The sequence below is a fragment of the Rattus rattus genome, chromosome 9, assembly GCF_011064425.1.
Source record: "Rattus rattus isolate New Zealand chromosome 9, Rrattus_CSIRO_v1, whole genome shotgun sequence".
NCBI classification, from domain to species: domain Eukaryota; kingdom Metazoa; phylum Chordata; class Mammalia; order Rodentia; family Muridae; genus Rattus; species Rattus rattus.
This window is the reverse complement of record NC_046162.1, coordinates 3,081,349-3,099,519: the sequence shown is the minus strand read 5'-3', so window position 1 is coordinate 3,099,519 and position 18,171 is coordinate 3,081,349. Positions and strand designations below refer to the sequence as shown.

General features: G+C 55.2%; 4 protein-coding genes across 5 annotated transcripts; 1 reads left to right on the top strand and 3 right to left on the bottom strand.

The window, feature by feature from the left end:
- Positions 1–262: 262 nt before the first annotated feature.
- Positions 263–3,355, top strand: Stub1 (STIP1 homology and U-box containing protein 1). Its single transcript, XM_032912003.1, has 7 exons — positions 263–1,335; positions 1,757–1,955; positions 2,039–2,204; positions 2,370–2,457; positions 2,640–2,696; positions 2,782–2,898; positions 2,977–3,355. Exons 1-7 carry the CDS (start codon positions 1,174–1,176, stop codon positions 3,100–3,102), a joined length of 915 nt encoding a protein of 304 aa, XP_032767894.1. The 5' UTR covers positions 263–1,173; the 3' UTR covers positions 3,103–3,355.
- Positions 2,236–5,152, bottom strand: Jmjd8 (jumonji domain containing 8). Of its 2 annotated transcripts, none has more exons than XM_032912004.1 (9): positions 4,819–5,152; positions 4,644–4,742; positions 4,446–4,494; positions 4,275–4,371; positions 4,124–4,192; positions 3,916–4,035; positions 3,770–3,837; positions 3,556–3,690; positions 2,236–3,478 (listed from the first exon to the last, which is right to left on the bottom strand). In XM_032912004.1, exons 1-9 carry the CDS (start codon positions 4,974–4,976, stop codon positions 3,398–3,400), a joined length of 876 nt encoding a protein of 291 aa, XP_032767895.1. In that variant the 5' UTR covers positions 4,977–5,152; the 3' UTR covers positions 2,236–3,397. The 2 variants fall into 2 exon arrangements, with proteins under 2 accessions (XP_032767895.1, XP_032767896.1); XM_032912005.1 differs by having other exon boundaries at positions 4,275–4,368; positions 4,819–5,138.
- Positions 5,153–5,252: 100 nt separating this feature from the next.
- Wdr24 (WD repeat domain 24) lies at positions 5,253–10,376 on the bottom strand. Its single transcript, XM_032912002.1, has 9 exons — positions 9,326–10,376; positions 8,158–8,335; positions 7,365–8,037; positions 6,784–6,902; positions 6,581–6,702; positions 6,402–6,506; positions 5,942–6,282; positions 5,635–5,819; positions 5,253–5,558 (listed from the first exon to the last, which is right to left on the bottom strand). The coding sequence occupies exons 1-9, from the start codon at positions 9,804–9,806 to the stop codon at positions 5,390–5,392; spliced, it is 2,373 nt and encodes a 790-aa protein (XP_032767893.1). The 5' UTR covers positions 9,807–10,376; the 3' UTR covers positions 5,253–5,389.
- A 2,776-nt stretch (positions 10,377–13,152) lies between these two features.
- Positions 13,153–17,385, bottom strand: Fbxl16 (F-box and leucine rich repeat protein 16). The gene is given in 6 exon segments (XM_032912633.1): positions 13,153–14,346; positions 14,777–14,840; positions 15,172–15,256; positions 15,579–16,087; positions 16,754–17,337; positions 17,340–17,385. Coding segments are annotated over 6 exon segments (1,437 nt in total). The 3' UTR covers positions 13,153–14,197.
- Positions 17,386–18,171: the final 786 nt, after the last annotated feature.

Here is an 18,171-nt window from a genome sequence, read left to right as displayed (position 1 = left end):
GAGTTCTGGGGTCGAGTTACTAACCATCGGAACCATGATGGGGTCCTGGGTGACCCCTCAGGCCCCTGCTCAGAAATGCAGTGAGCTCTTGCACCTGGGCTAGAAACAGCAAGTAGTGCTTGAGTGTGTACTGCAGCGTTAGCAAGCTAGGAACTGTAGCCACTGCTTCTTCGTAATATGAAGGCTGCAACCCCAGAAACCCCCGCCACCAGGACCACTGCAAAGAGTGACAAGGAGGTTCTGGGGACATTTTTCTTTCTTTTTTTTTTTTTTTGAGTTCCTAGAGCCCCCACCCAACTTGGGCAAAGATGCTCCCTACTCACTCGAGGCAGTGGCAGAAACCACGCAGCGAAGTTTGACTGCGGCGCACAGATCGGCAGAAAGCCGAGTTTTGCTTCTCCAAGTCCGGGGTGGGGGATGTTAGCGGCCAACAGCTGATGCAGCAGCGGCTAAAAATGCCTCATCTACAGACCTGGGGTCAAAGGGTCTTGGTGCAGGCTCTCTCCACGGAAACCTGCTGGCGCCGCCCTTGAAGAAGCTCCGCCCCATGACCGCAGAAGGGGAGCGTCCAGCCGCGGACCTGCAGCTACCTCTATAGCAACCGCAGCAGGTCCTTTCGTATCAACGCGTCACGTGCTTGTTTCTCAGCCAGTAATGGCCGCAGGCAGCTTCTCCCGATTCCCGAGGAAGCCTCTCGAGGGTGGTCTGACCTGCGGGCCTCTCTCCTTCCCTCAATTCCGCCGTCCTACCAGCGGTCTAGACGGTCCCAGGCTGCCGCGTGAGCCCGCGTGCGCCCCGGTGGCGCGCTAGGACCCGGGCCTAGTGACCGGCCCTTGGAGCGCCACTTCTCCAGGACGGACCGCTGCCACGTTCGCGTGGCGTGGGCCGGAGGGTGGGGCTTGACTGCCAATGGGCGGAACCTTGGTCTGAATATTGAGGGTAGGTCCTGGTTACTGTAGGGCGGGGCCGGTAGAGAGCGCAGCGGTAGCTTCTCCGCGCTAAGCGAACCCGCTCAATCCGCGAGGCTCCGCCTCTGCTCACGTGTCCCCATTCCAGCCCCGCCCCACACCGGAAGTTCCGGTGGCGGATCGCCGACCGGGCGGAGCTGATAGCTGCGCGGGCTGCGAGATCTAGGTGGCCGGGCGCGGAGCCCAAGCCGTGCCGCGCGGCGCCATGAAGGGCAAGGAGGAAAAGGAGGGCGGCGCGCGGCTGGGCACTGGTGGCGGCGGTAGCCCTGATAAGAGCCCGAGTGCGCAAGAGCTCAAGGAGCAGGGAAACCGGCTCTTCGTGGGCCGCAAGTATCCGGAGGCGGCGGCCTGCTACGGCCGCGCCATCGTGAGTGCGGGGGGCGGGGGCGGGGGCGGGGCCCGATGTGCCTCCCAGTTCTGTGATTCCCGGACGATTTCTGGCAGCCTAGACCCGGATTGCTGTTCCCGAATCCAGGGCAGATTGACTGGGGACTGGCGGGCGGGATGCTTGATTGAGGCAAGCTAAGGATGACACCAGAAATTCTTGCCCCTTGAGGCTCCCAAGCCTAAAGCTGGTGGAGGGGTTCTGGGATTTTTCTCAAAAGCAGTTGGAGGCAAGAAAGCATGGCTAGAATCCAGAGCTCTGATAACTCGGAAATCTCCAGTTCCTCTCTTCCATCCATGGGCCCCCAATGCTGGAGAATTGTCCGGATCATTGGCTTTCGGCTTGCTATTAGAGAGGGGATCCGATGAGCCCACATTCTTTGTCACCTGGTCTTGGTTCCCAGACCCGGAACCCACTTGTGGCAGTGTACTACACCAACCGGGCCCTGTGCTATCTGAAGATGCAGCAGCCTGAACAGGCACTTGCTGACTGCCGGAGAGCCCTGGAGCTGGATGGGCAGTCTGTGAAGGCGCACTTCTTCCTGGGGCAGTGCCAGCTAGAGATGGAGAGTTATGATGAGGCCATTGCCAATCTGCAGCGAGGTGGGCTGACAAGATGCCAGATTGTGGGCACCTTTGGGGCCAGGATTGTTGACAAGTGTAACCTAAAGTGTCCACTCCCCCAGCCTATAGTTTGGCCAAGGAGCAGCGACTCAACTTTGGGGACGATATTCCTAGTGCCCTTCGCATTGCTAAGAAGAAGCGCTGGAACAGTATCGAGGAACGGCGCATCCACCAGGAGAGTGAGCTGCACTCCTATCTCACCAGGCTCATTGCTGCTGAGCGAGAGAGGTGGGTCCCGCCCCCAACAGTTAACACCGAGTCAACAGTGCAAGTGTTTATTAAAGGACAACAGCCGGTACATGGGAAGCCCGGGAGGGAAGAGGCCTGAAATGGGAAGGGATCTGTCATTTCCTTGTTGGGGCCATCACCAGCTGGCTTTTTCTTGACCCTCAGGGAACTGGAAGAGTGTCAGAGGAACCACGAGGGTGATGAGGATGATGGCCACATCAGGGCCCAGCAGGCCTGCATTGAGGCCAAGCACGTGAGGGTGCCCCTAGTCCACATGTGGGTCGTTGTGTGTGTGTTTTGTGTGTGGCATGAGAAGTGCCCCAGCCTATGGTGGCTCTGTTGGCCCATGCATGACATGAGTGCCCCGGTGGACAGAGTGTGTGTGTCTGTGTGGAGGAGACAGGAGTTGCCCACACATGGCGCTCAACTCTGCAGGACAAATACATGGCGGACATGGATGAGCTCTTCTCTCAAGTGGATGAGAAAAGAAAGGTAAGGACGGAGCCTTGAAGCTCATGGGCAGGCTCTGGTATGGTGACTTCCTTTCCAGTTGCAGACATTTCCTCTTGTGCTGCAGAAGCGAGATATCCCTGACTACTTGTGTGGCAAGATCAGCTTTGAGCTGATGCGGGAACCCTGCATTACACCCAGTGGCATCACCTATGACCGCAAGGACATTGAGGAGCACCTGCAGGTAAGGAGGGCCTGTGGCCTTGGGACTGGGATCAGGGGACACTCAGGCCATTGAATACTCTTGACTCTGTCGTTGCAGCGCGTGGGCCATTTCGATCCTGTGACCCGGAGCCCTCTGACCCAGGAACAGCTCATCCCCAACTTAGCCATGAAGGAAGTCATTGATGCTTTCATCTCTGAGAATGGCTGGGTAGAGGACTACTGAGACCCCATGTCCTGCCTGGCACCCTGGCCCAGGAGGGTCTGGAGGCAGAAGCTCCGGTCCCTGTATATAGTTTGTGTCCCTGGGCCTGCCCCCATCGGTCCTGATGATGGGTTCTGAACTGCTCCCCTTCTCAGCATACCCCTTGCTGGGCCATGAGCCTCCCTTGTCCCCCTTCTGGGCTGGAGAGCTGGTGAGGGTGGGCTGAGGTTGCTGCTGCTGCCACTGTCCTGTAATAAAGTCTGTGAGCACTACATTGGCATGTGCTGGTGCAGGGGGCTTGCCAGTCGCTTGTTGGCTAGCCAAGGAAAGTGGATATGAAGACACTGGTGTCCAGATTGAGTGTGGCATGCCACCACCGATCAGGAAAGTACAGCGCCTGGGAGAAGGGGCACGAAAAATAGTCTGACTCCCTGGTTTTTGGGTTAGCCCAACCCCCACCTACCAGCTACTGACTTCACCAGCCTGGATGGTACATTCTAGAGGCCGAGCTGATGGGGCTAGAGATGGGTATATTTCCAGGAGCCAGGCCAACGTGGTCTTGTTAGGGTGGAACTCAGGTGTCTTCTCAGGAGGGTAGAGGAACCAGCGCTGGAGGCAGGAATGTTAAGGTCACTCTCGTGTGCTATGGACTACAAACACCAAATTCATGCCCCACCCTTGCACTGACCTTCCGACCATAGATAACCTCTGAGAAACCAGGCCCATGCCAGTGGAAGGGTACCCCAGATCCAGCTCCTGTGGGGTCAGTTGTGAATAGCTGATGAACAAAATATATACGGGCTTCTCCCAAATCTGTTTGAAAGGAGCACCTACCTGCAATTCCAAAGCTATAAGCAGGGGTGGTTCCCAGTAGACGAAATGGAGGTGGACGGTAATGTTGGAAGAGTGGGGCCCACTCAGTAAAGTTGTTATCTCCGAAAAAGTACAGGGTGTCTGCCAGCAGAGAAGATGACAGGCAGGGGTACTGGCAACAGTGGGCTCCGAAGTGTCCCACTCCCACTGCTGCCTGGGTCTAGCTCACCATTGCCTAGAGATTCAGGATCCTGGGGGTGCAGCAGCTGCTCCACATATTCCTGGAAAGGCAGGTCCACTACAAGAAGGGGAAGCCAGTCGGGACTGATCAGTCCTGCCTTTGGGATGCAAAGGCAGACCTTGAGGGGTGTGTAGCTCACCTTTCTGGTAGGAGTAGGTGTTGGCTGTACTCAAGCGAACAACATTGTCCCCAAACGAGGCCAGCAGGTTTTCCCGGGAACACAGGGCTCTGAACTTCTGGGGATGGAGGATAAGGTAAATGAGCAACTGGCCAAACGGGACCAGTTGCCCACATGCACACGAGTACTCACCGAGTTGTCTGTGAGTCCTTGCAAGATGACAGGCTTGAGGAAGGCATAGCTGGGGGGGAAAGGGGAGCATGTTGCACAGAGGTTGAACCCTACAGGGGCTTCTGCACACTAGGCAGTGAGGGTATGATCTCCGCAGCCAAAAACCATGCTTGGGAGTATGCCTAGAATCACGCTGAGACTTGGGGCAGTCACACATACTGCTGCATAAATTCGGAGTACGTGAGGTGTGCTCGGCGCTCCACTGTGCAACGTTCCTCCTCCATCACTGCTGCTGCAGTTCCCAGCCTACTCTGTTTCCTGCAGGGGCAACAGGTCAGGCCAGCCAGAGCCTTGAGTTCAGGCTCCCTCCCGCCACCCATTTCCTGTGGCTCACCATCCCCCTTCGCCAGAGGCAGGCAGAACCACAGTCACCATCGTCCATAGTACAATGAGCAAAAGCAGACCGAGTCGTCCAGCCGCCGCCATGAGCATACGGGTGCAGGCGCACAGCACGCTGGGAATTCTGTCGACACTTACGAAAGCACAAGCCATTGGCTTAGGGTCTGGACTGCTGTAGCTACCTGCAAGCAGTAGCCAGCCGGTCCTGGGAGCCTCCTCCTCGTACACGCGCGAGTACACACATCCACATCCACACAAAACCTCTATTTAATCATTTCCTCAAGGCGGAGTGAAACTGTATTGAGCAGCCATAGACTACAGCGGGTTACCATAGCTACAGCGCCCCTACCGGAAGTTCCCTCCTGCTAGGAAGTTCCCACCTAGGAAGTTCCCACCCAAGGCTCAGTAAAAGTGACAAGTGGCCAAACAGCAGTTCTTGATTTTTATTGGGTTAACAGGTTGCAGCCACCTTCCATCCTGGTACACCGGATGGTGAGCGGTCAGCCTAGTCCGGTGGACATCGGGATTAAGCTGAGGAAGCTGCATTAGCTTTTGGGAAGGCCAGGTCAGGAGTATTCACAGAGATGGCCGCAGCCTGCAGGGCAGTGGGAGCTGCCTTCTAGCCATTTCATGATGTGCTGAAGATGGCCACCATGACTGCAACCTTGACACCATACGAACAGACCTTTAACCACATGATGGCAGACGGCACACATGCTGGCACAGCGGTGGCACCTGGGAATGGAAGGGCGGTTCAGCTGCCGGGCTCTGGGCTGCCCCCCTCCCAATTCCCCCATTCTTGCCATCGCACCTGTCGCAGACCCAGCCTCGGCTGCTCATGGGCCGTTTGCAGTGACTACAGTTGACGTGCAGAGTGGTGGAGGCTTGGTTGAGGCAGCTCACGGCCCTGCTGGTGCTCAGCTTCACCACCTCATTGGACACATTCCAGAGGCAGAAGCGCTGCAGCAGATCGATGTAGGATGTGTACCAGTGCTCCTGGTGGGGAGGGGACAGGCTCAGGTTAGTGTTTCCAGGGAAACGGGCGGGAGGGGGGGTACAGTGGAAAAAGAAATAGGCTCAGATGAGGGAACCAGCGGCCTCCCTGGCCCATCACACACCTGAGTCTGCTCGTCGATGTCCTTTCGTACTCTCTCACCCAGCACAATGAGAACAGACACAGCCATCTGCACGTCGCCCTGCTCAGCGTAGAAGCGCAACATGTCCCGGACCAAAACACTGAAGAAGTCCGGCGGCAGGCGGCTGTCATAGAGCGCGTGGGAGACGGACAGGAGGGAGGAGGAGGAATCCACCGGGGCTAATGAGGCTGTGTCTGCCTCGTTGCCGCTCACATGTGGAGAGTCGGCCTTGTCCTGCAGGTGCTCGGGGCCCGAAGGTGTGTCCACAATCTCGTGACGCAGTGGGAAGGCCTCCTGCGGCAGTACATACTCAGGCTCCTCCGCTGGAGGCAGGGGTGAGGAAAGATGGGCCTGAGTCTAGGCTTCCCACTCCAAGCGGCTCCTGCTCCCAGAGCCATATTGTGGGTCAGACCCCTCTAGAGCTCACCCAGCCCCCACTCACGGTGCACATGCTCTGTGTCCAGTGGGTACAGCTCATCCTCCTCTCCTTCTACGTCACCCAGCAGGTAGTCAGCGGGTACATCACTCCCCTCAGTCTCCTCGTTATCTGCTCAGCAGGGAGGGAGGTCACGTGGGAGTGGCTACCAGCCCTGTCTCCCCCCCCCGTCAGCCCCTGCCTACCCTCATTGGTGATGAGTGTGGCTGAAGAGTCGATCAGAACCGTGTCGCTCCGTGTGTCCCCTTTGCTGCGATCCAGCCGCGTCTCACTGCCCAGCCCTGGGCCCATATCCTTCAGATTGAAGCTACAGGTAGGGAAGGCTTGTGGGTAGCCAGGCCCCAGCAGTCCACCCTGAGGAGGGGGCGGGAAGTAGCCAAGGATCTACCTGTTCATGAGGGGTAGGCTGCAGGAGCTGCCTTTGCCGACACTGTGGTTGAGATTGGCAGAGGACACCAAGCCAGGGCTGCAGTAGATAATCCGTAACATGGTCCATGTCTGGGCCACCTAGAGGGAGGCACCAACCATTCATGGGTCCTGAGTACCTAGCATCCTGGGCTGGCCTTCATCTCCTGAGCAGAATCATATACCAATCCATGGCCTGATCCACTACCACCCAGGAACCTGGGACATGGAGAGAGCAGCGTCCACCCTGTGGTAGTGCATCTGTGAGGAGCCTGTGCTAGGATTAGTAAGGGAACAAATATGGAGAAGAGAGACAGCATGCAGAAGGCAGCTCCAACACCAAGAACGAGGCAGAAGAGGCTGTAGGCACTGGACTCCCTCGGTGTCCACCCCGAGTATGACCCCAGGGTTTGGGCTATTCTGGTCCACATGATCTTGACACTGTCAAATACTGTGGCTGACAACTGTGACTGAGCTCAGGGTGGTTGTGGGTATGGTGGCCCCCCCACCACAGCAGCAATCTCTGACCCAAATCACGACCCCTAGGCCCCCATCTTCACATACCTGGTTGCGGCCGAGCTCCCGAGCCACTTTTGCATTGTGATCACAGAGCTCGGCTAGTGGCCGACCAGCCAGAGCATAGCGTTCAGCTGTATCCACGAACCAGCTCATGCTGCCACCACCAGACTCTGTCTCAAAGACGCTGAGTGCACTGGAAGCAAGGCCAGAAAAAGGTTCTGCAGGGTCCAACTTGCGCTTGAAGAAGATGGGGTGACGCCGGTCACCAGCATAGGGTTTACGTCCAGATTCAGCGGCCACCAGGCTTTCTTTGACAGCAAAGGCCAGGTCCCCAAAGAGTCCGTAACAGAGACCCTCAGGGTTGGCACGCTCAACAGGCTGACTGGCATCCCGAAACAGGTGCTGGCATAATGTGCTGTCCTTGGAGCCGGAGAGGAGGAAAGAGGGGTCATGTGGATGGCGCCAGGCTATGCCTGTTGTGACATCACGGTGCTCTTCGAACATAGCAGCTGGCACAAAGGGCCGGCGTACATCCCATACATAGATGTTGTGGTCCACCATCATGGAGCACGTGGCCAGGTGGTGGCGGCACTCAGGACGCCATTTGACTCGGGCCACTGAAGCGATGGTCTGCACACAGTGTATCTCCTTGGCACGATGTGTGGTCATGTCCCAGACCTTAACCATCTTGTCTCGTCCACCCGTGGCCAACCAGCCCCTGTGGAGAAGGTCCCACTCAAGCTGTCAGTCACCTCTCCCATGGGAAAAGAGACCCTGCCACACCCAAAGGTCTCTCTGAGCCTCCAGCCTTAATGCCCTCCTTATCCCCATACCACACCTGTCCTCTGGGTGCCAATCACAGCAGAAGACAGGCCCATTGTGGGCTGTGAACATCCTTTCACACCGGTCGGGACGGCGGATGTCCCAGAGCTGCACATTGCCGTTCTCAAAGGTGGAAGCAAAGGTAAAGTAGTCACGAATACTGAACTGCACGTCCCGCACGCTCTCAGACTGGCCTGTGGGTACACATCAGTACAGACATAGGTGAGGGGGCTGGCCCCCAGAGGTTAGGGGAGCCCTTGGAGTGGCTCCAAGGGTGTCATTCACCAGCCTGTAGCCAAGCCAGGAAGTACAGGACTGAAGAAACACCACCAAAATCTGCCTAGGTCAGAGAGTATGCCAGGTATTTTCACTACAAACTCCCAGGCCTCAGTTCCCTGGAGTTTGCACAGGTGAAGCTGTAGGCCTGCTTCAGAAGGATGTGTGTGAGCACTGGAGATGCAGAAGCTCCACCTGGCTGTCTCTATCTCCCTGGGGCCCAAGCTTGTGGAAAACCCCATGAGTGGAAGAGGAGGTTCCTCACTCTCTGCTCAATACTCTGCCAGCTGCCTAGTTAGCCTTGAAAGACCGAAGAGCTCGGAGACCATACCCACCTTAAAAAGTCACCAAACCAGGACTTGTAGGTGCCGTGTCCAGTGCTTTTCCCTGCCACAGACAGCTCAAGATCTGTCGTAACCCCCAAATTCTTCAAGGGCCCAAGGTTCTGCCCATGCTTCATTTGGTCTCATTAAAGATTAGAGAGAGGTGGCTCAGGGCTGAACTCGGACAGCCTGGCCTTGAAGGGGCCTTGTGTACTTCCCACCTCACTCTGAATCCTGAAGATTCTAGTAGATTCACTGCAGTGAAGCAAGCTGAAGCAAGGTGAGGGAAACGGAGGCTATGCCACTCACTACACTGTGTCTGAAGGCTCTACCTTTCCTATTAGTAACACTCAACACCCAGTCTCAATTTCCACTGGTTTGACCTCCTGCCTCTCCCCCACCAGCAGTGCTTGGGCTCAGCCTTTTCAGAGGGCCAACCTTCCCCATCTCCACCAATTCTTTCAGGGTTGTTCCACCTCTGAGAGTCCATCTGCGGACCTCTGATGGACACACATTTCAGCCTGCTTGTAAGGTCTAACACCCACAGAAACCCACATGTACCCCAACTGCTTCTGTGGGCCTCACCAGAGAAGGTGCTGACAGAGTCCTTCCTTCGGAGATCAAAGCACTTCATAAAGCCATCTTGAGAGCCACTGAGCAGCACATGGGCCTCAGTGGGATGGAAACAGACTTTGTTCACTGTGCGCTTGTGTTCTGTGAACAGCTGATCCTGTTTGTTGCGGGATGGCCGGCCCAGGTTCCAAGTAACCACCACACCATTGGTGGCTGCTGTGGCCAGCAGATTCTCATCCATCTGGTGCCAGACCACATCAGCACAGCTCAGGTTGAGTGAGGGTTTCCGGCCCACACGTAAATTCAGCTTCTCTACAAACTGCTCCTCTTCAATGGCATAAATCTTGAAGATGCTTCGGCCAGCCACAACAACCTGGGCTGCATCTCGGCACACACTGATGGCGTTAGCTGGTGCATCCAGGTGGCAGTGCATGGTTCGGCCTGTCAGTGCACTGCCACTCAGGGCTGTGGTAACTCGGGACATCTTTTCCATGGCTGCACAGGTATCAGGGGTAGGAGGATGTCAGTGAAGTGTGCTGGCCTGATCAGTCATGGTGTCCTAATAGTTCAGGTTCAGTCCTCTCGAACCTTCGGCCTGAGATGGTCCATCAGTCAATCATTGTCACAGGAGGGTTCAAATTCATGGGCTCCAGAGCTAACCTGAGGTTCGTCAGCACCATATCTGACGTCTCCAGATTCTATCAGTGAGATCCAGGGGGCTACTAGACCCTCGCTAGGTCGACTCCCGGGGGCTGGGTCGGAAGGGGTGGGGAGTGGCTCCTGACTTCGCAGCCCCGTGCCTCCGAGAATTGCAGGGCTTCCAAGAGGAACGAACAACCCAGAGGAAAGGGTAAAGAAGCTGGATGGGTCTGGACTGAGTTCTAAGACCTTGGAAGGCAGAAGAGAGGCTACAGCAATAAGTGCAGGTATCTCGTTGCACCGTGCAGCGGAAACTGAGAGACCAGAACCAGGTGCTAGAAAAGCCTCTGTCCCGGTTACACGCCAGTCATTTACCGAAAGCACCGAGTGTTCTTCAGCTACAGTACCGGAAGAGACTCACTTAGTGCCCGCCCACTACCGGAAGTAGTCCTTTCTTAGCCTCACTTCGCCGGAAGTGGGTGACACGTCTCCCACTCCATAAGGGTTCCGTGTCTGCGCGCGACGCTTCGGCCGAGCGAACAGACCAGATTTGGCCTCAGCAGGCTGCCCCTGGTTTTTAACTTGGTTATATATGTCCGCTTTTGATTGTTTGGTTAAGTTTTCTTTTTTTTAATGATTCTGGAAATCGAGCCGGAAAGACAAGTTCTCTATCAACTAGGCTATGTTACCAACTCTAGCTAATTTTAATCTCAGTATCTTAATACCAGTACTTAAAATTAAAAGGAGTAATTTTCTAAGCAGAACCTGAGTTCTGCCACTCTGCCACAATGCCAGACCCTACCCCTCACTTCCCCTGCGGAACTCAGTTACCATTTCATGACCGGCCCTGGGTCCATCATGCCCTGTTCTGAGCCCCGCACAAGCAGCCTGGCACCTTTTCTACTCTAGGTCATTATTTCACTGTGAATAGGTCTCAGACACCTGGCCCTGACCTTTCTGGGCTCCTTTCTCAGCGTGCTTCTACTCCAGCTTCCTTCCCCCTGACCATTTTCCTTCCTCTTCCACAGTTTCTTTTTTTTTTTTTTGGTTCTTTTTTTTTTTTTTTCTGAGCTGGGGACCGAACCCAGGGCCTTGCGCTTCCTAGGCAAGCGCTCTATCACTGAGCTAAATCCCCAACTCCTCTTCCACAGTTTCATTGGCTGTGATATAAGACCGTGCCTTCAACCTATGACTGCTACTCCTGCAGAACGAGTCTCCTTTACAACCTTCAACAGCACTTCACTCAAATGCCTACCATCGTAGACCATCCCTGCCACCCCAATCTAATGTCTCCTTTGACCCCTGAGGATCGTGTGTTTAGTTTGTGTGGTTACACCTGTTTTCGTACTTTCAGAGCCTGAGGACAAGTTTGTCAATTGTTAGATTTAGTCTCAGCTGTAAGAGATCAGTGCTGGCTCAGAATCCTCAAGACTAAGTTCTCAGCACAAAGGAGGCTTATTTGCCCCAAAGGGACAAAGGCCAAGCAGTAAGGGACAGACAGGAGATAGAGGACCAGGGAGAAGGGGAAGAGAACAAGGGAAGGGGGTAGGGATATTTGTCCCAGAGGGGACAAAGAACTGCCTCTGGATAGAAAGGAGACAGGCATTTGCCCATAGGCAAATGACACTTTATGGCTTTATAAATGTAAGAGGGGGGAAACACTTGTTAGGAAAAGGTATTTAATTTTGATTTGACAGGTTAATTAGGTGAAACAAAGGAGGCTTTTGTTTGCTGCATTTCAATACTTTGATAGCTGGACCTTGGTAGTCAGCCTCGGGAGGAGGAAGTGGCCAAATAAGTAAATATAGCTTGGTGCTTAGCTTTAGGAATAGAATCCAACAGTATAAAGACAGAGGAAATCGGGGAGAAGGGCAAAACTGGCCAGAGCCTTGTTTTCAAGGTGGCTAGTCCTTCCAGCGGTTGCCCTTTCTCTTAAAGTGGATACAGTAGTCTTGATCTTCTAGCACACCATGATTATTTATTTATTTAATCTTTATTTGCGTGTACCATTGTGTGTCCAGGTGCTAGAGAGCATCAGACCCCTGAAGCTGGAGTTACTGGACAGTTTAAAGCCACACAATGCAGGTGCTGAGAATTGAGCCTAGGTCTTCCGCGAGAACAGCAGATGCTCTGAACTGCAGAGCCCTCTATCCAGCACCACTGTATGCCTTTAGAACATCACAGTCCTTCACTTAGAGGCTTGGTGCAGAGGATGAGGCTCATTTCTGCTCTTGGATAGCAAGATCCTAGGTCCTTTCGAAGACCTACATTTTGACATCAAACACATGGCTCTCTTTTGTGCATTCGGGACATTAAAAAAACTTCTGTTGGTCAGTTGCTAAGGTTCCGGTTCAGTCCAGCCCTGAGCCTCCAGCCTCTGCGGTGTATGGAGTAACTCTGATGAGTTGGGAAGGAGGAGAAGCCAGAGACCTAGGCCTTCCAGGGCAGATTTACCCGAACCAAAAAAACCAACCAACCAACCAACAAAAAAACAAACTTGTGTTTTTACAACTTTTTTAATATATATTTTTATAAACAGGTCACGTGATAAAATAGCACAAGAAACACTTACCAAATATAAGGTTATATCTTCCGCATATACAGGAGAATGAGGTCGTTATGTACAATAAGAAAATGATTTTAGGGGTTGGTTGGTTTTGTTTGTGTTCCTCTCTCCCCTTAAATTTTCCTCCTACAGTCATTGGAAATATCACAGCTTCAGTTGCATTAATACTTTGGGCAAATGGGCAGCTTCCCTTCCCTGTTGGGGGACTGTGGGAAGAGGGGCTGACAAATCTGGCTCCTGACCACTTCAGCCTGGAGCCTCCCTGGCCAACACTTCAGGGGCAGGGAACTCTTTGGGCTGTTGAACTCTTACTTTTTGTCAACAGCAGCTCTCTCTCTCTCTCTCTCTCTCTCTCTCTCTCTCTCTCTCTCTCTTTCTCTCTCTCCCTCTGGCTCTCTGGGAAATAGTTTACTCTCTTCCAACCAGATAAGGGGTGTCCCAAGATTAGTTGTGGGTGCTGTGTCTCCTGGGGTTCAAGGTTGGGAGAGAAGGGTTCCCAGTCCCTCTTCAGTACTGTCATGTATATGTCAGGATCCCCTAGGACTTCCAAATGTCTTGAGATCTGACAGAACATGGTCACAACCCCTTTTGGGCAGGCAAAAGTTTTGGAAGCTGGGAGAGGTAAAGGAGGACTAGAAAGGAGCCCTCCTTCCTTGGGGTGTGAAGGGTGTGCTGGCCACTGGAAGATCAGAATCGCTGGTCAGTGCTGACCCTGACCCATGGCCAGGCCCTCTGCAGATTCCACCTGAGGAGACCTATCCAGGGTGAAGCACAGTGCTGAGAGGCCTGAGCTCAGCTTGGGTAGGGACTGAAATGGGTGGGCTGATCCCAAGGCCTAATAGCCCCGTGGGTGGCTCCAGATTAGGGTCTGTCAGGTGCCTATTCCACCCTTGCACTTGGGTGAATGGGCACCGGTTAGGCTAATGTTGATTGTTCCAAGGTCTGCATCCTCCTAAAGCTGTCCCAGCCTGGCCAGGGCCCAAGGATCTGTAGGCCAGGGGGAAAGGAGATATGGGGGGTTGCGGGAGTGGGGGTGGGACACAGAGAACAAGAACTGACCCATATGGCAACAAGGAAGAAGGGAAGCCACTAGGTCAGGTGGGCATGGGGAAGTTGGGCTCCTCAGGGGGCCATGGCTTTGGCAGTGGCCTGTGGCGCCTCATACCCCTTGGAGGGCTCCAGGCGCGGTGCAGTGGAAGATGTGGGAGGCCCTTGGGGCTCTTCCAGGCCCCTAAGTCCTGGGGGACCAATCCCTCCATCCCCTTGGGCCCTGCCCGGGATGGGGGGGACAGCGAGGGGAGGCAGAGAGCAGAATGAAGTGGGGAAGCCACTGAGGGCATATGCACTCAAAGCATCCCCCAAAAGGACCTAGACCCCCAGAAGGCGGGCGAGTGATGGCGGCGGCTGTGGCATGGTGGAGGGCGGGCGTGCAGTGCGGGCACGAGGGGCATGCACAAAGTCCCCGAGTGTGCGTGCGTGCGTGGGGCTGGCCCCTCTGCCTCTTGCCCCGGACGGGGTTGGAGCATTGGAGCAGAGGAGCTAGGGAGGCACGGGGCGGGGTTTCCCTCAGCTTGCCCCGCCTCCAGCGCAGGGCGGAGAAATGATGCTCCGGCAGGGGTGGAAGAGGGCCTACTGCCCTGGGCGAGGCCGGTTCCCGCGGCCGGGTGGGGAAGCCTGCGCTATTCAATGACGAGGCAGCGCGGCAGGTGCTGCGAGAAGTACTTGAAGAGCTCGGGTGTGGCTCCAGGGCAGTTGGTCAGCTCCAGCTCCTCCAGCTCTTGCAGTTGCACGAGGCCGGATAGCCCGGTGGTGGTTAGGAGCGGGCAGCCTGCAAGCACGAGGCATCAGGGCAGCAGCTCAGCAGTTCAGCTCCGCCCAGCGGGAGGGCTGGACTGGGCTGGGCAGGAGGAAAAGGCTGAGGAGGACGGTGACTAGCTGGGGGTGGGTTTTACTGGGCTTGCTGAATGAGGCGGGACCCGTGCCGGGCGTGGAGGGTTGGAAATTTGACAGGATGAGTGGGACCTGCACCAGGAAAGGATAGGTTTGGGCGTGGCCTGATGGAGGGTGGATCTGAGCAGGGCGTCACCATCAGGGCGAGCTTGAATATAGACTTCCTCTAACCCACTACCTGGGACGCGATTTGCCAAAACCTGAAATGAATCTAACTGCACAAGGGACCCGATGGGGGCGGGCGTTAGAGTGGGCATCACTGGCCACGAGGCATGCCGGGGGTAGGGGTGGGGGGCTGGGGTCCTCACCTGCTAGAGACAAGAGTCGCAAACTTCTCATGGCTAAGAGGTGCTTCAACCCGAAGTCCTGCACCTGGGCGGGAGTGAGAGGAGGTCGTGTTAACTATTTCCACTTGCTTGGGACCTGGAGCCGCTAGAGGGGCAGGAGGTAGGGGTTCAAAATGGAGATTTCTCAGCTTCCCCACCGCCCATAGACTGGAAGCACCCATGAAGGCCTTGGGGAATCCGGAACCCAATGATTCAGCTTAGTTTGACTGCTGGTCTGGTCATAGAGGGATCTAAATGAGGCCCAGTGCAGTTCCAGGGTATTCTGTACTGTGCTCCACACCTCCACCACCGCCCCACCACCCCGGCCTGCCACCCACTGCGCTCCAATTTCCAGGTCCCTGGGGGCATGGAGGTACCTGGCAGCACCATCGCAGGTAGAGGCTGCGGAGGGACGACATGGTGGACAAGTAGCTGAGACCAGTGTCCGTGATGCGTACACACCTGTGGTTGCACCAGAAGGGGGACTGCCCACCTTTAAATCACTTTGCCCCATCCCCACCTAGGTCCCTCCCTCCTTTTCAGAGTTGTCCCTAGAGCAAGTCTCTGCCCCACACACCAATGCTCTCCCTGGTCCCACCCTGTGACCTCCCCTTTTGGAATACGACCTTTTCTCCAGGTGATGCTGGAGTTACTCCAACTTTAGGCACTCAGTTCTATGTGACCTTCCCCATCCCAGAAGCCCGTGGACTGGTACCACCCACTCTAGGCTTCCAGTTCCTGGAAATCCCGCCAGTACCAGCCTGGAGTGTAGGGATGTGTGCACCTGTCCAGCACGAGCTCCTCCAGTCGGTGCAAGTCGCAGGCCACATACTCCAGTGCCATATCTGTGATCCGAGGGCACCAGGAAAGGTCAAGACTGCGCAATTTGCGCAGATTCTCGGCTACAAGCTCCACCCCATCATCAGTGACCTTAGAGCAGCCGGAGAGGCTGAGTGAGGTGAGGTTGGGCAGACTGTGCACCACATTGACCACCCCGTGGTTGGTTATCTCCCAGCAGGAGAGCAGGCGCAGCGTGTGGGTGCTGTGGCCCTGGCGTGCTGTGAAGTAGGCCAGTGCCGTGTCAGTCACGTGGTAGGCCTGAAGGCTTAGCTCTGCCAGGTTGGGTAGAAGTTGTGAGATGGCAGCGATGGCATCGTCCGCCACATTGATGCAGTCACTGACGCTCAGTGAGGTGATACGTGCGCTGAGGCTGGACCACAGGCCAGCCTCGGTGAAATCGTTACAGCCTGACAGCTCCAGGCGCACCACTCCCTGCATCTGCTCCAACATCACCTACAGGCAGGTACAAATCAGACCACACCAAGTCAGCTCCCCGGTTCATGCCCGTGTGCCCCTCCTGCCGGGGTGGGGGGTAACGAGAGCTGCCTGTGCAGAGTGGAAGAAGCTTTCTGGGAATCTGGAAGCAGTGGTCTCTCAGGTGTGGACTTGTGCAAGCATGCATCAGACTGAACCCCAAGGAGTGCTTGTTATACTTTCCCAATATTCCAAAGGGGAGGCAGGGCATAGGGGACACAAGTCAGGGTGTGGCCACTGTGGGTGTTTAGAGCAGATGATTTGAATATTAAAATTACAATCCAGGTCTGGGAGGTCGGGGGAGGCAGGGCAGGGTGCCCAGATGCTCCTTCAACCCTTGCTTCTAGGAGACTCTCAGCTATCCCCACCCCCCACACCACCCCAGCATCCCATTCATCAAGGCAGCTTCCTAAGCAAGCAGGGACCCACGTGTAAGTGACTATTCTCCTGTACCAATCTTGAAATCTTAATCACTTTTTAACAAGCCCACATTTTTCACTTTGTATTAGGCCCTGAAATGCCACCCTTGCTGCCTTTTGTCCCTGAGAATCCTCTGGGTTCCTCAACCTCCCTCATCCATAGGGTCGCTGCTTTGTGTCCCTGCCTCCCTATCCCCGTCTGGCCCTAGGCAATTTTGGGACACACCTCTAGACCAGCGTCAGTGATGGTGGAGCGCTTGAGACTCATGGCCTTGACTCCCTTCTTAGAGAGCGAGTAGTTGTCGATGAATTCGCAGATATCTAAGTCAGAGACACCAACTAGGCAAAAGCCCTCAAAGCCTCTAGCAGCGAAGCCCTGCAGGTTCACAAACTCCTTCTCGCCTCCAGGCAGCACGTTGTACAGCTCCTTGGCGTGCAGCACAGGCGTGAGGCCTGCCCAGAACTTGGGCTGGTAGAGCACACGCCGCCAAGCCTTGCACACCTGGGCTAGTATGCACTTCTCACACGCTGAGAAATACCAGAAGAGCCCATTAAGGATCTTCTCATCTGTGGCCAGTGGTGGCCGCTCCACTGGGGGTCCAGGCACTGGGCCTGAGGCTGGTCCACTGGCTGGGGGGCATGGCCCCCCGGCCAGAGCAACCCGGGACAGTGGTGTAGCCAGGCTTGGAGGTGGAAGGGTGGGTGGGGGTGGTGGCTGGCAAGGACGGTTCTTGGCAGCAGGTGTGCCCTTGGTGATGCTGGCTGCGCCTAGGCCGTTGGGCTGGCCAGGCAGCTTCACCAGACCGTTCGAGGCAAGCATGAAGGCTTGGGGTCACCATCGATACCGGGGCTCGACATTTTCCTTGCACGTTCTGTGGATGAGACAGGAGGAACAAATAAGTCTGCCTGTCTCTGGAGGAGCTGGAGAGCTAACCCCTTTCTCATCCTTGAGGCTCCTCACCCAAAGTATGTCCAGGAACACTTAACAGAACAGACCCTAGCGCATGCCTTTCTCTGACTGCACAAGAGGCAAGATGGCTATATTCACAGCTAGCCCAAGTGTCCACATCTGCTGGCCTATTCCACTGGCTCAGCCTGCATTGCTCAAAGGTGCTTTCTGATGCCCTGATTCCCATTCAAGGTTTAGGAGAGATGGAATCTTTAACTCTTCCTTTCACCTCCTATCCTTTGACGACCCCGACCTCTTCCTGGAGTTGCAGACCAGGATTGGGGAAACCTGAAGAAAAGTGCTTCACTTGCCCTGAGAATCACAGACCAGCTCTCCATAATCTGTGCACCTAGTCAGATAGTGGCGGCACATCCCAGCACTCAGGAGGCCGAGGTACGCACTCTCTCTGAGTTCAAGACCAGTCTGGTCTACAGAGAGAGTTCCAGGACAGCCAGGGCTACACAGAGAAGCCCTGTCTTGAAGGAAAAAAAAAATCTGTGCACCTATGAAAGTCTCTGGAGCTTAGCATCCTCCCTGGGAGTCTGAGGGGACTACCATAGTTTGATTGTGGTACCAGCAGAGTGGTACCTGGACATAGGCTTTTTCATATTTAAAGAAAATTAAAATTTCTATGTATAAGTGTTTTTTTGCATGTTTGTATGTGTACACACACACACACACACACACACACACAC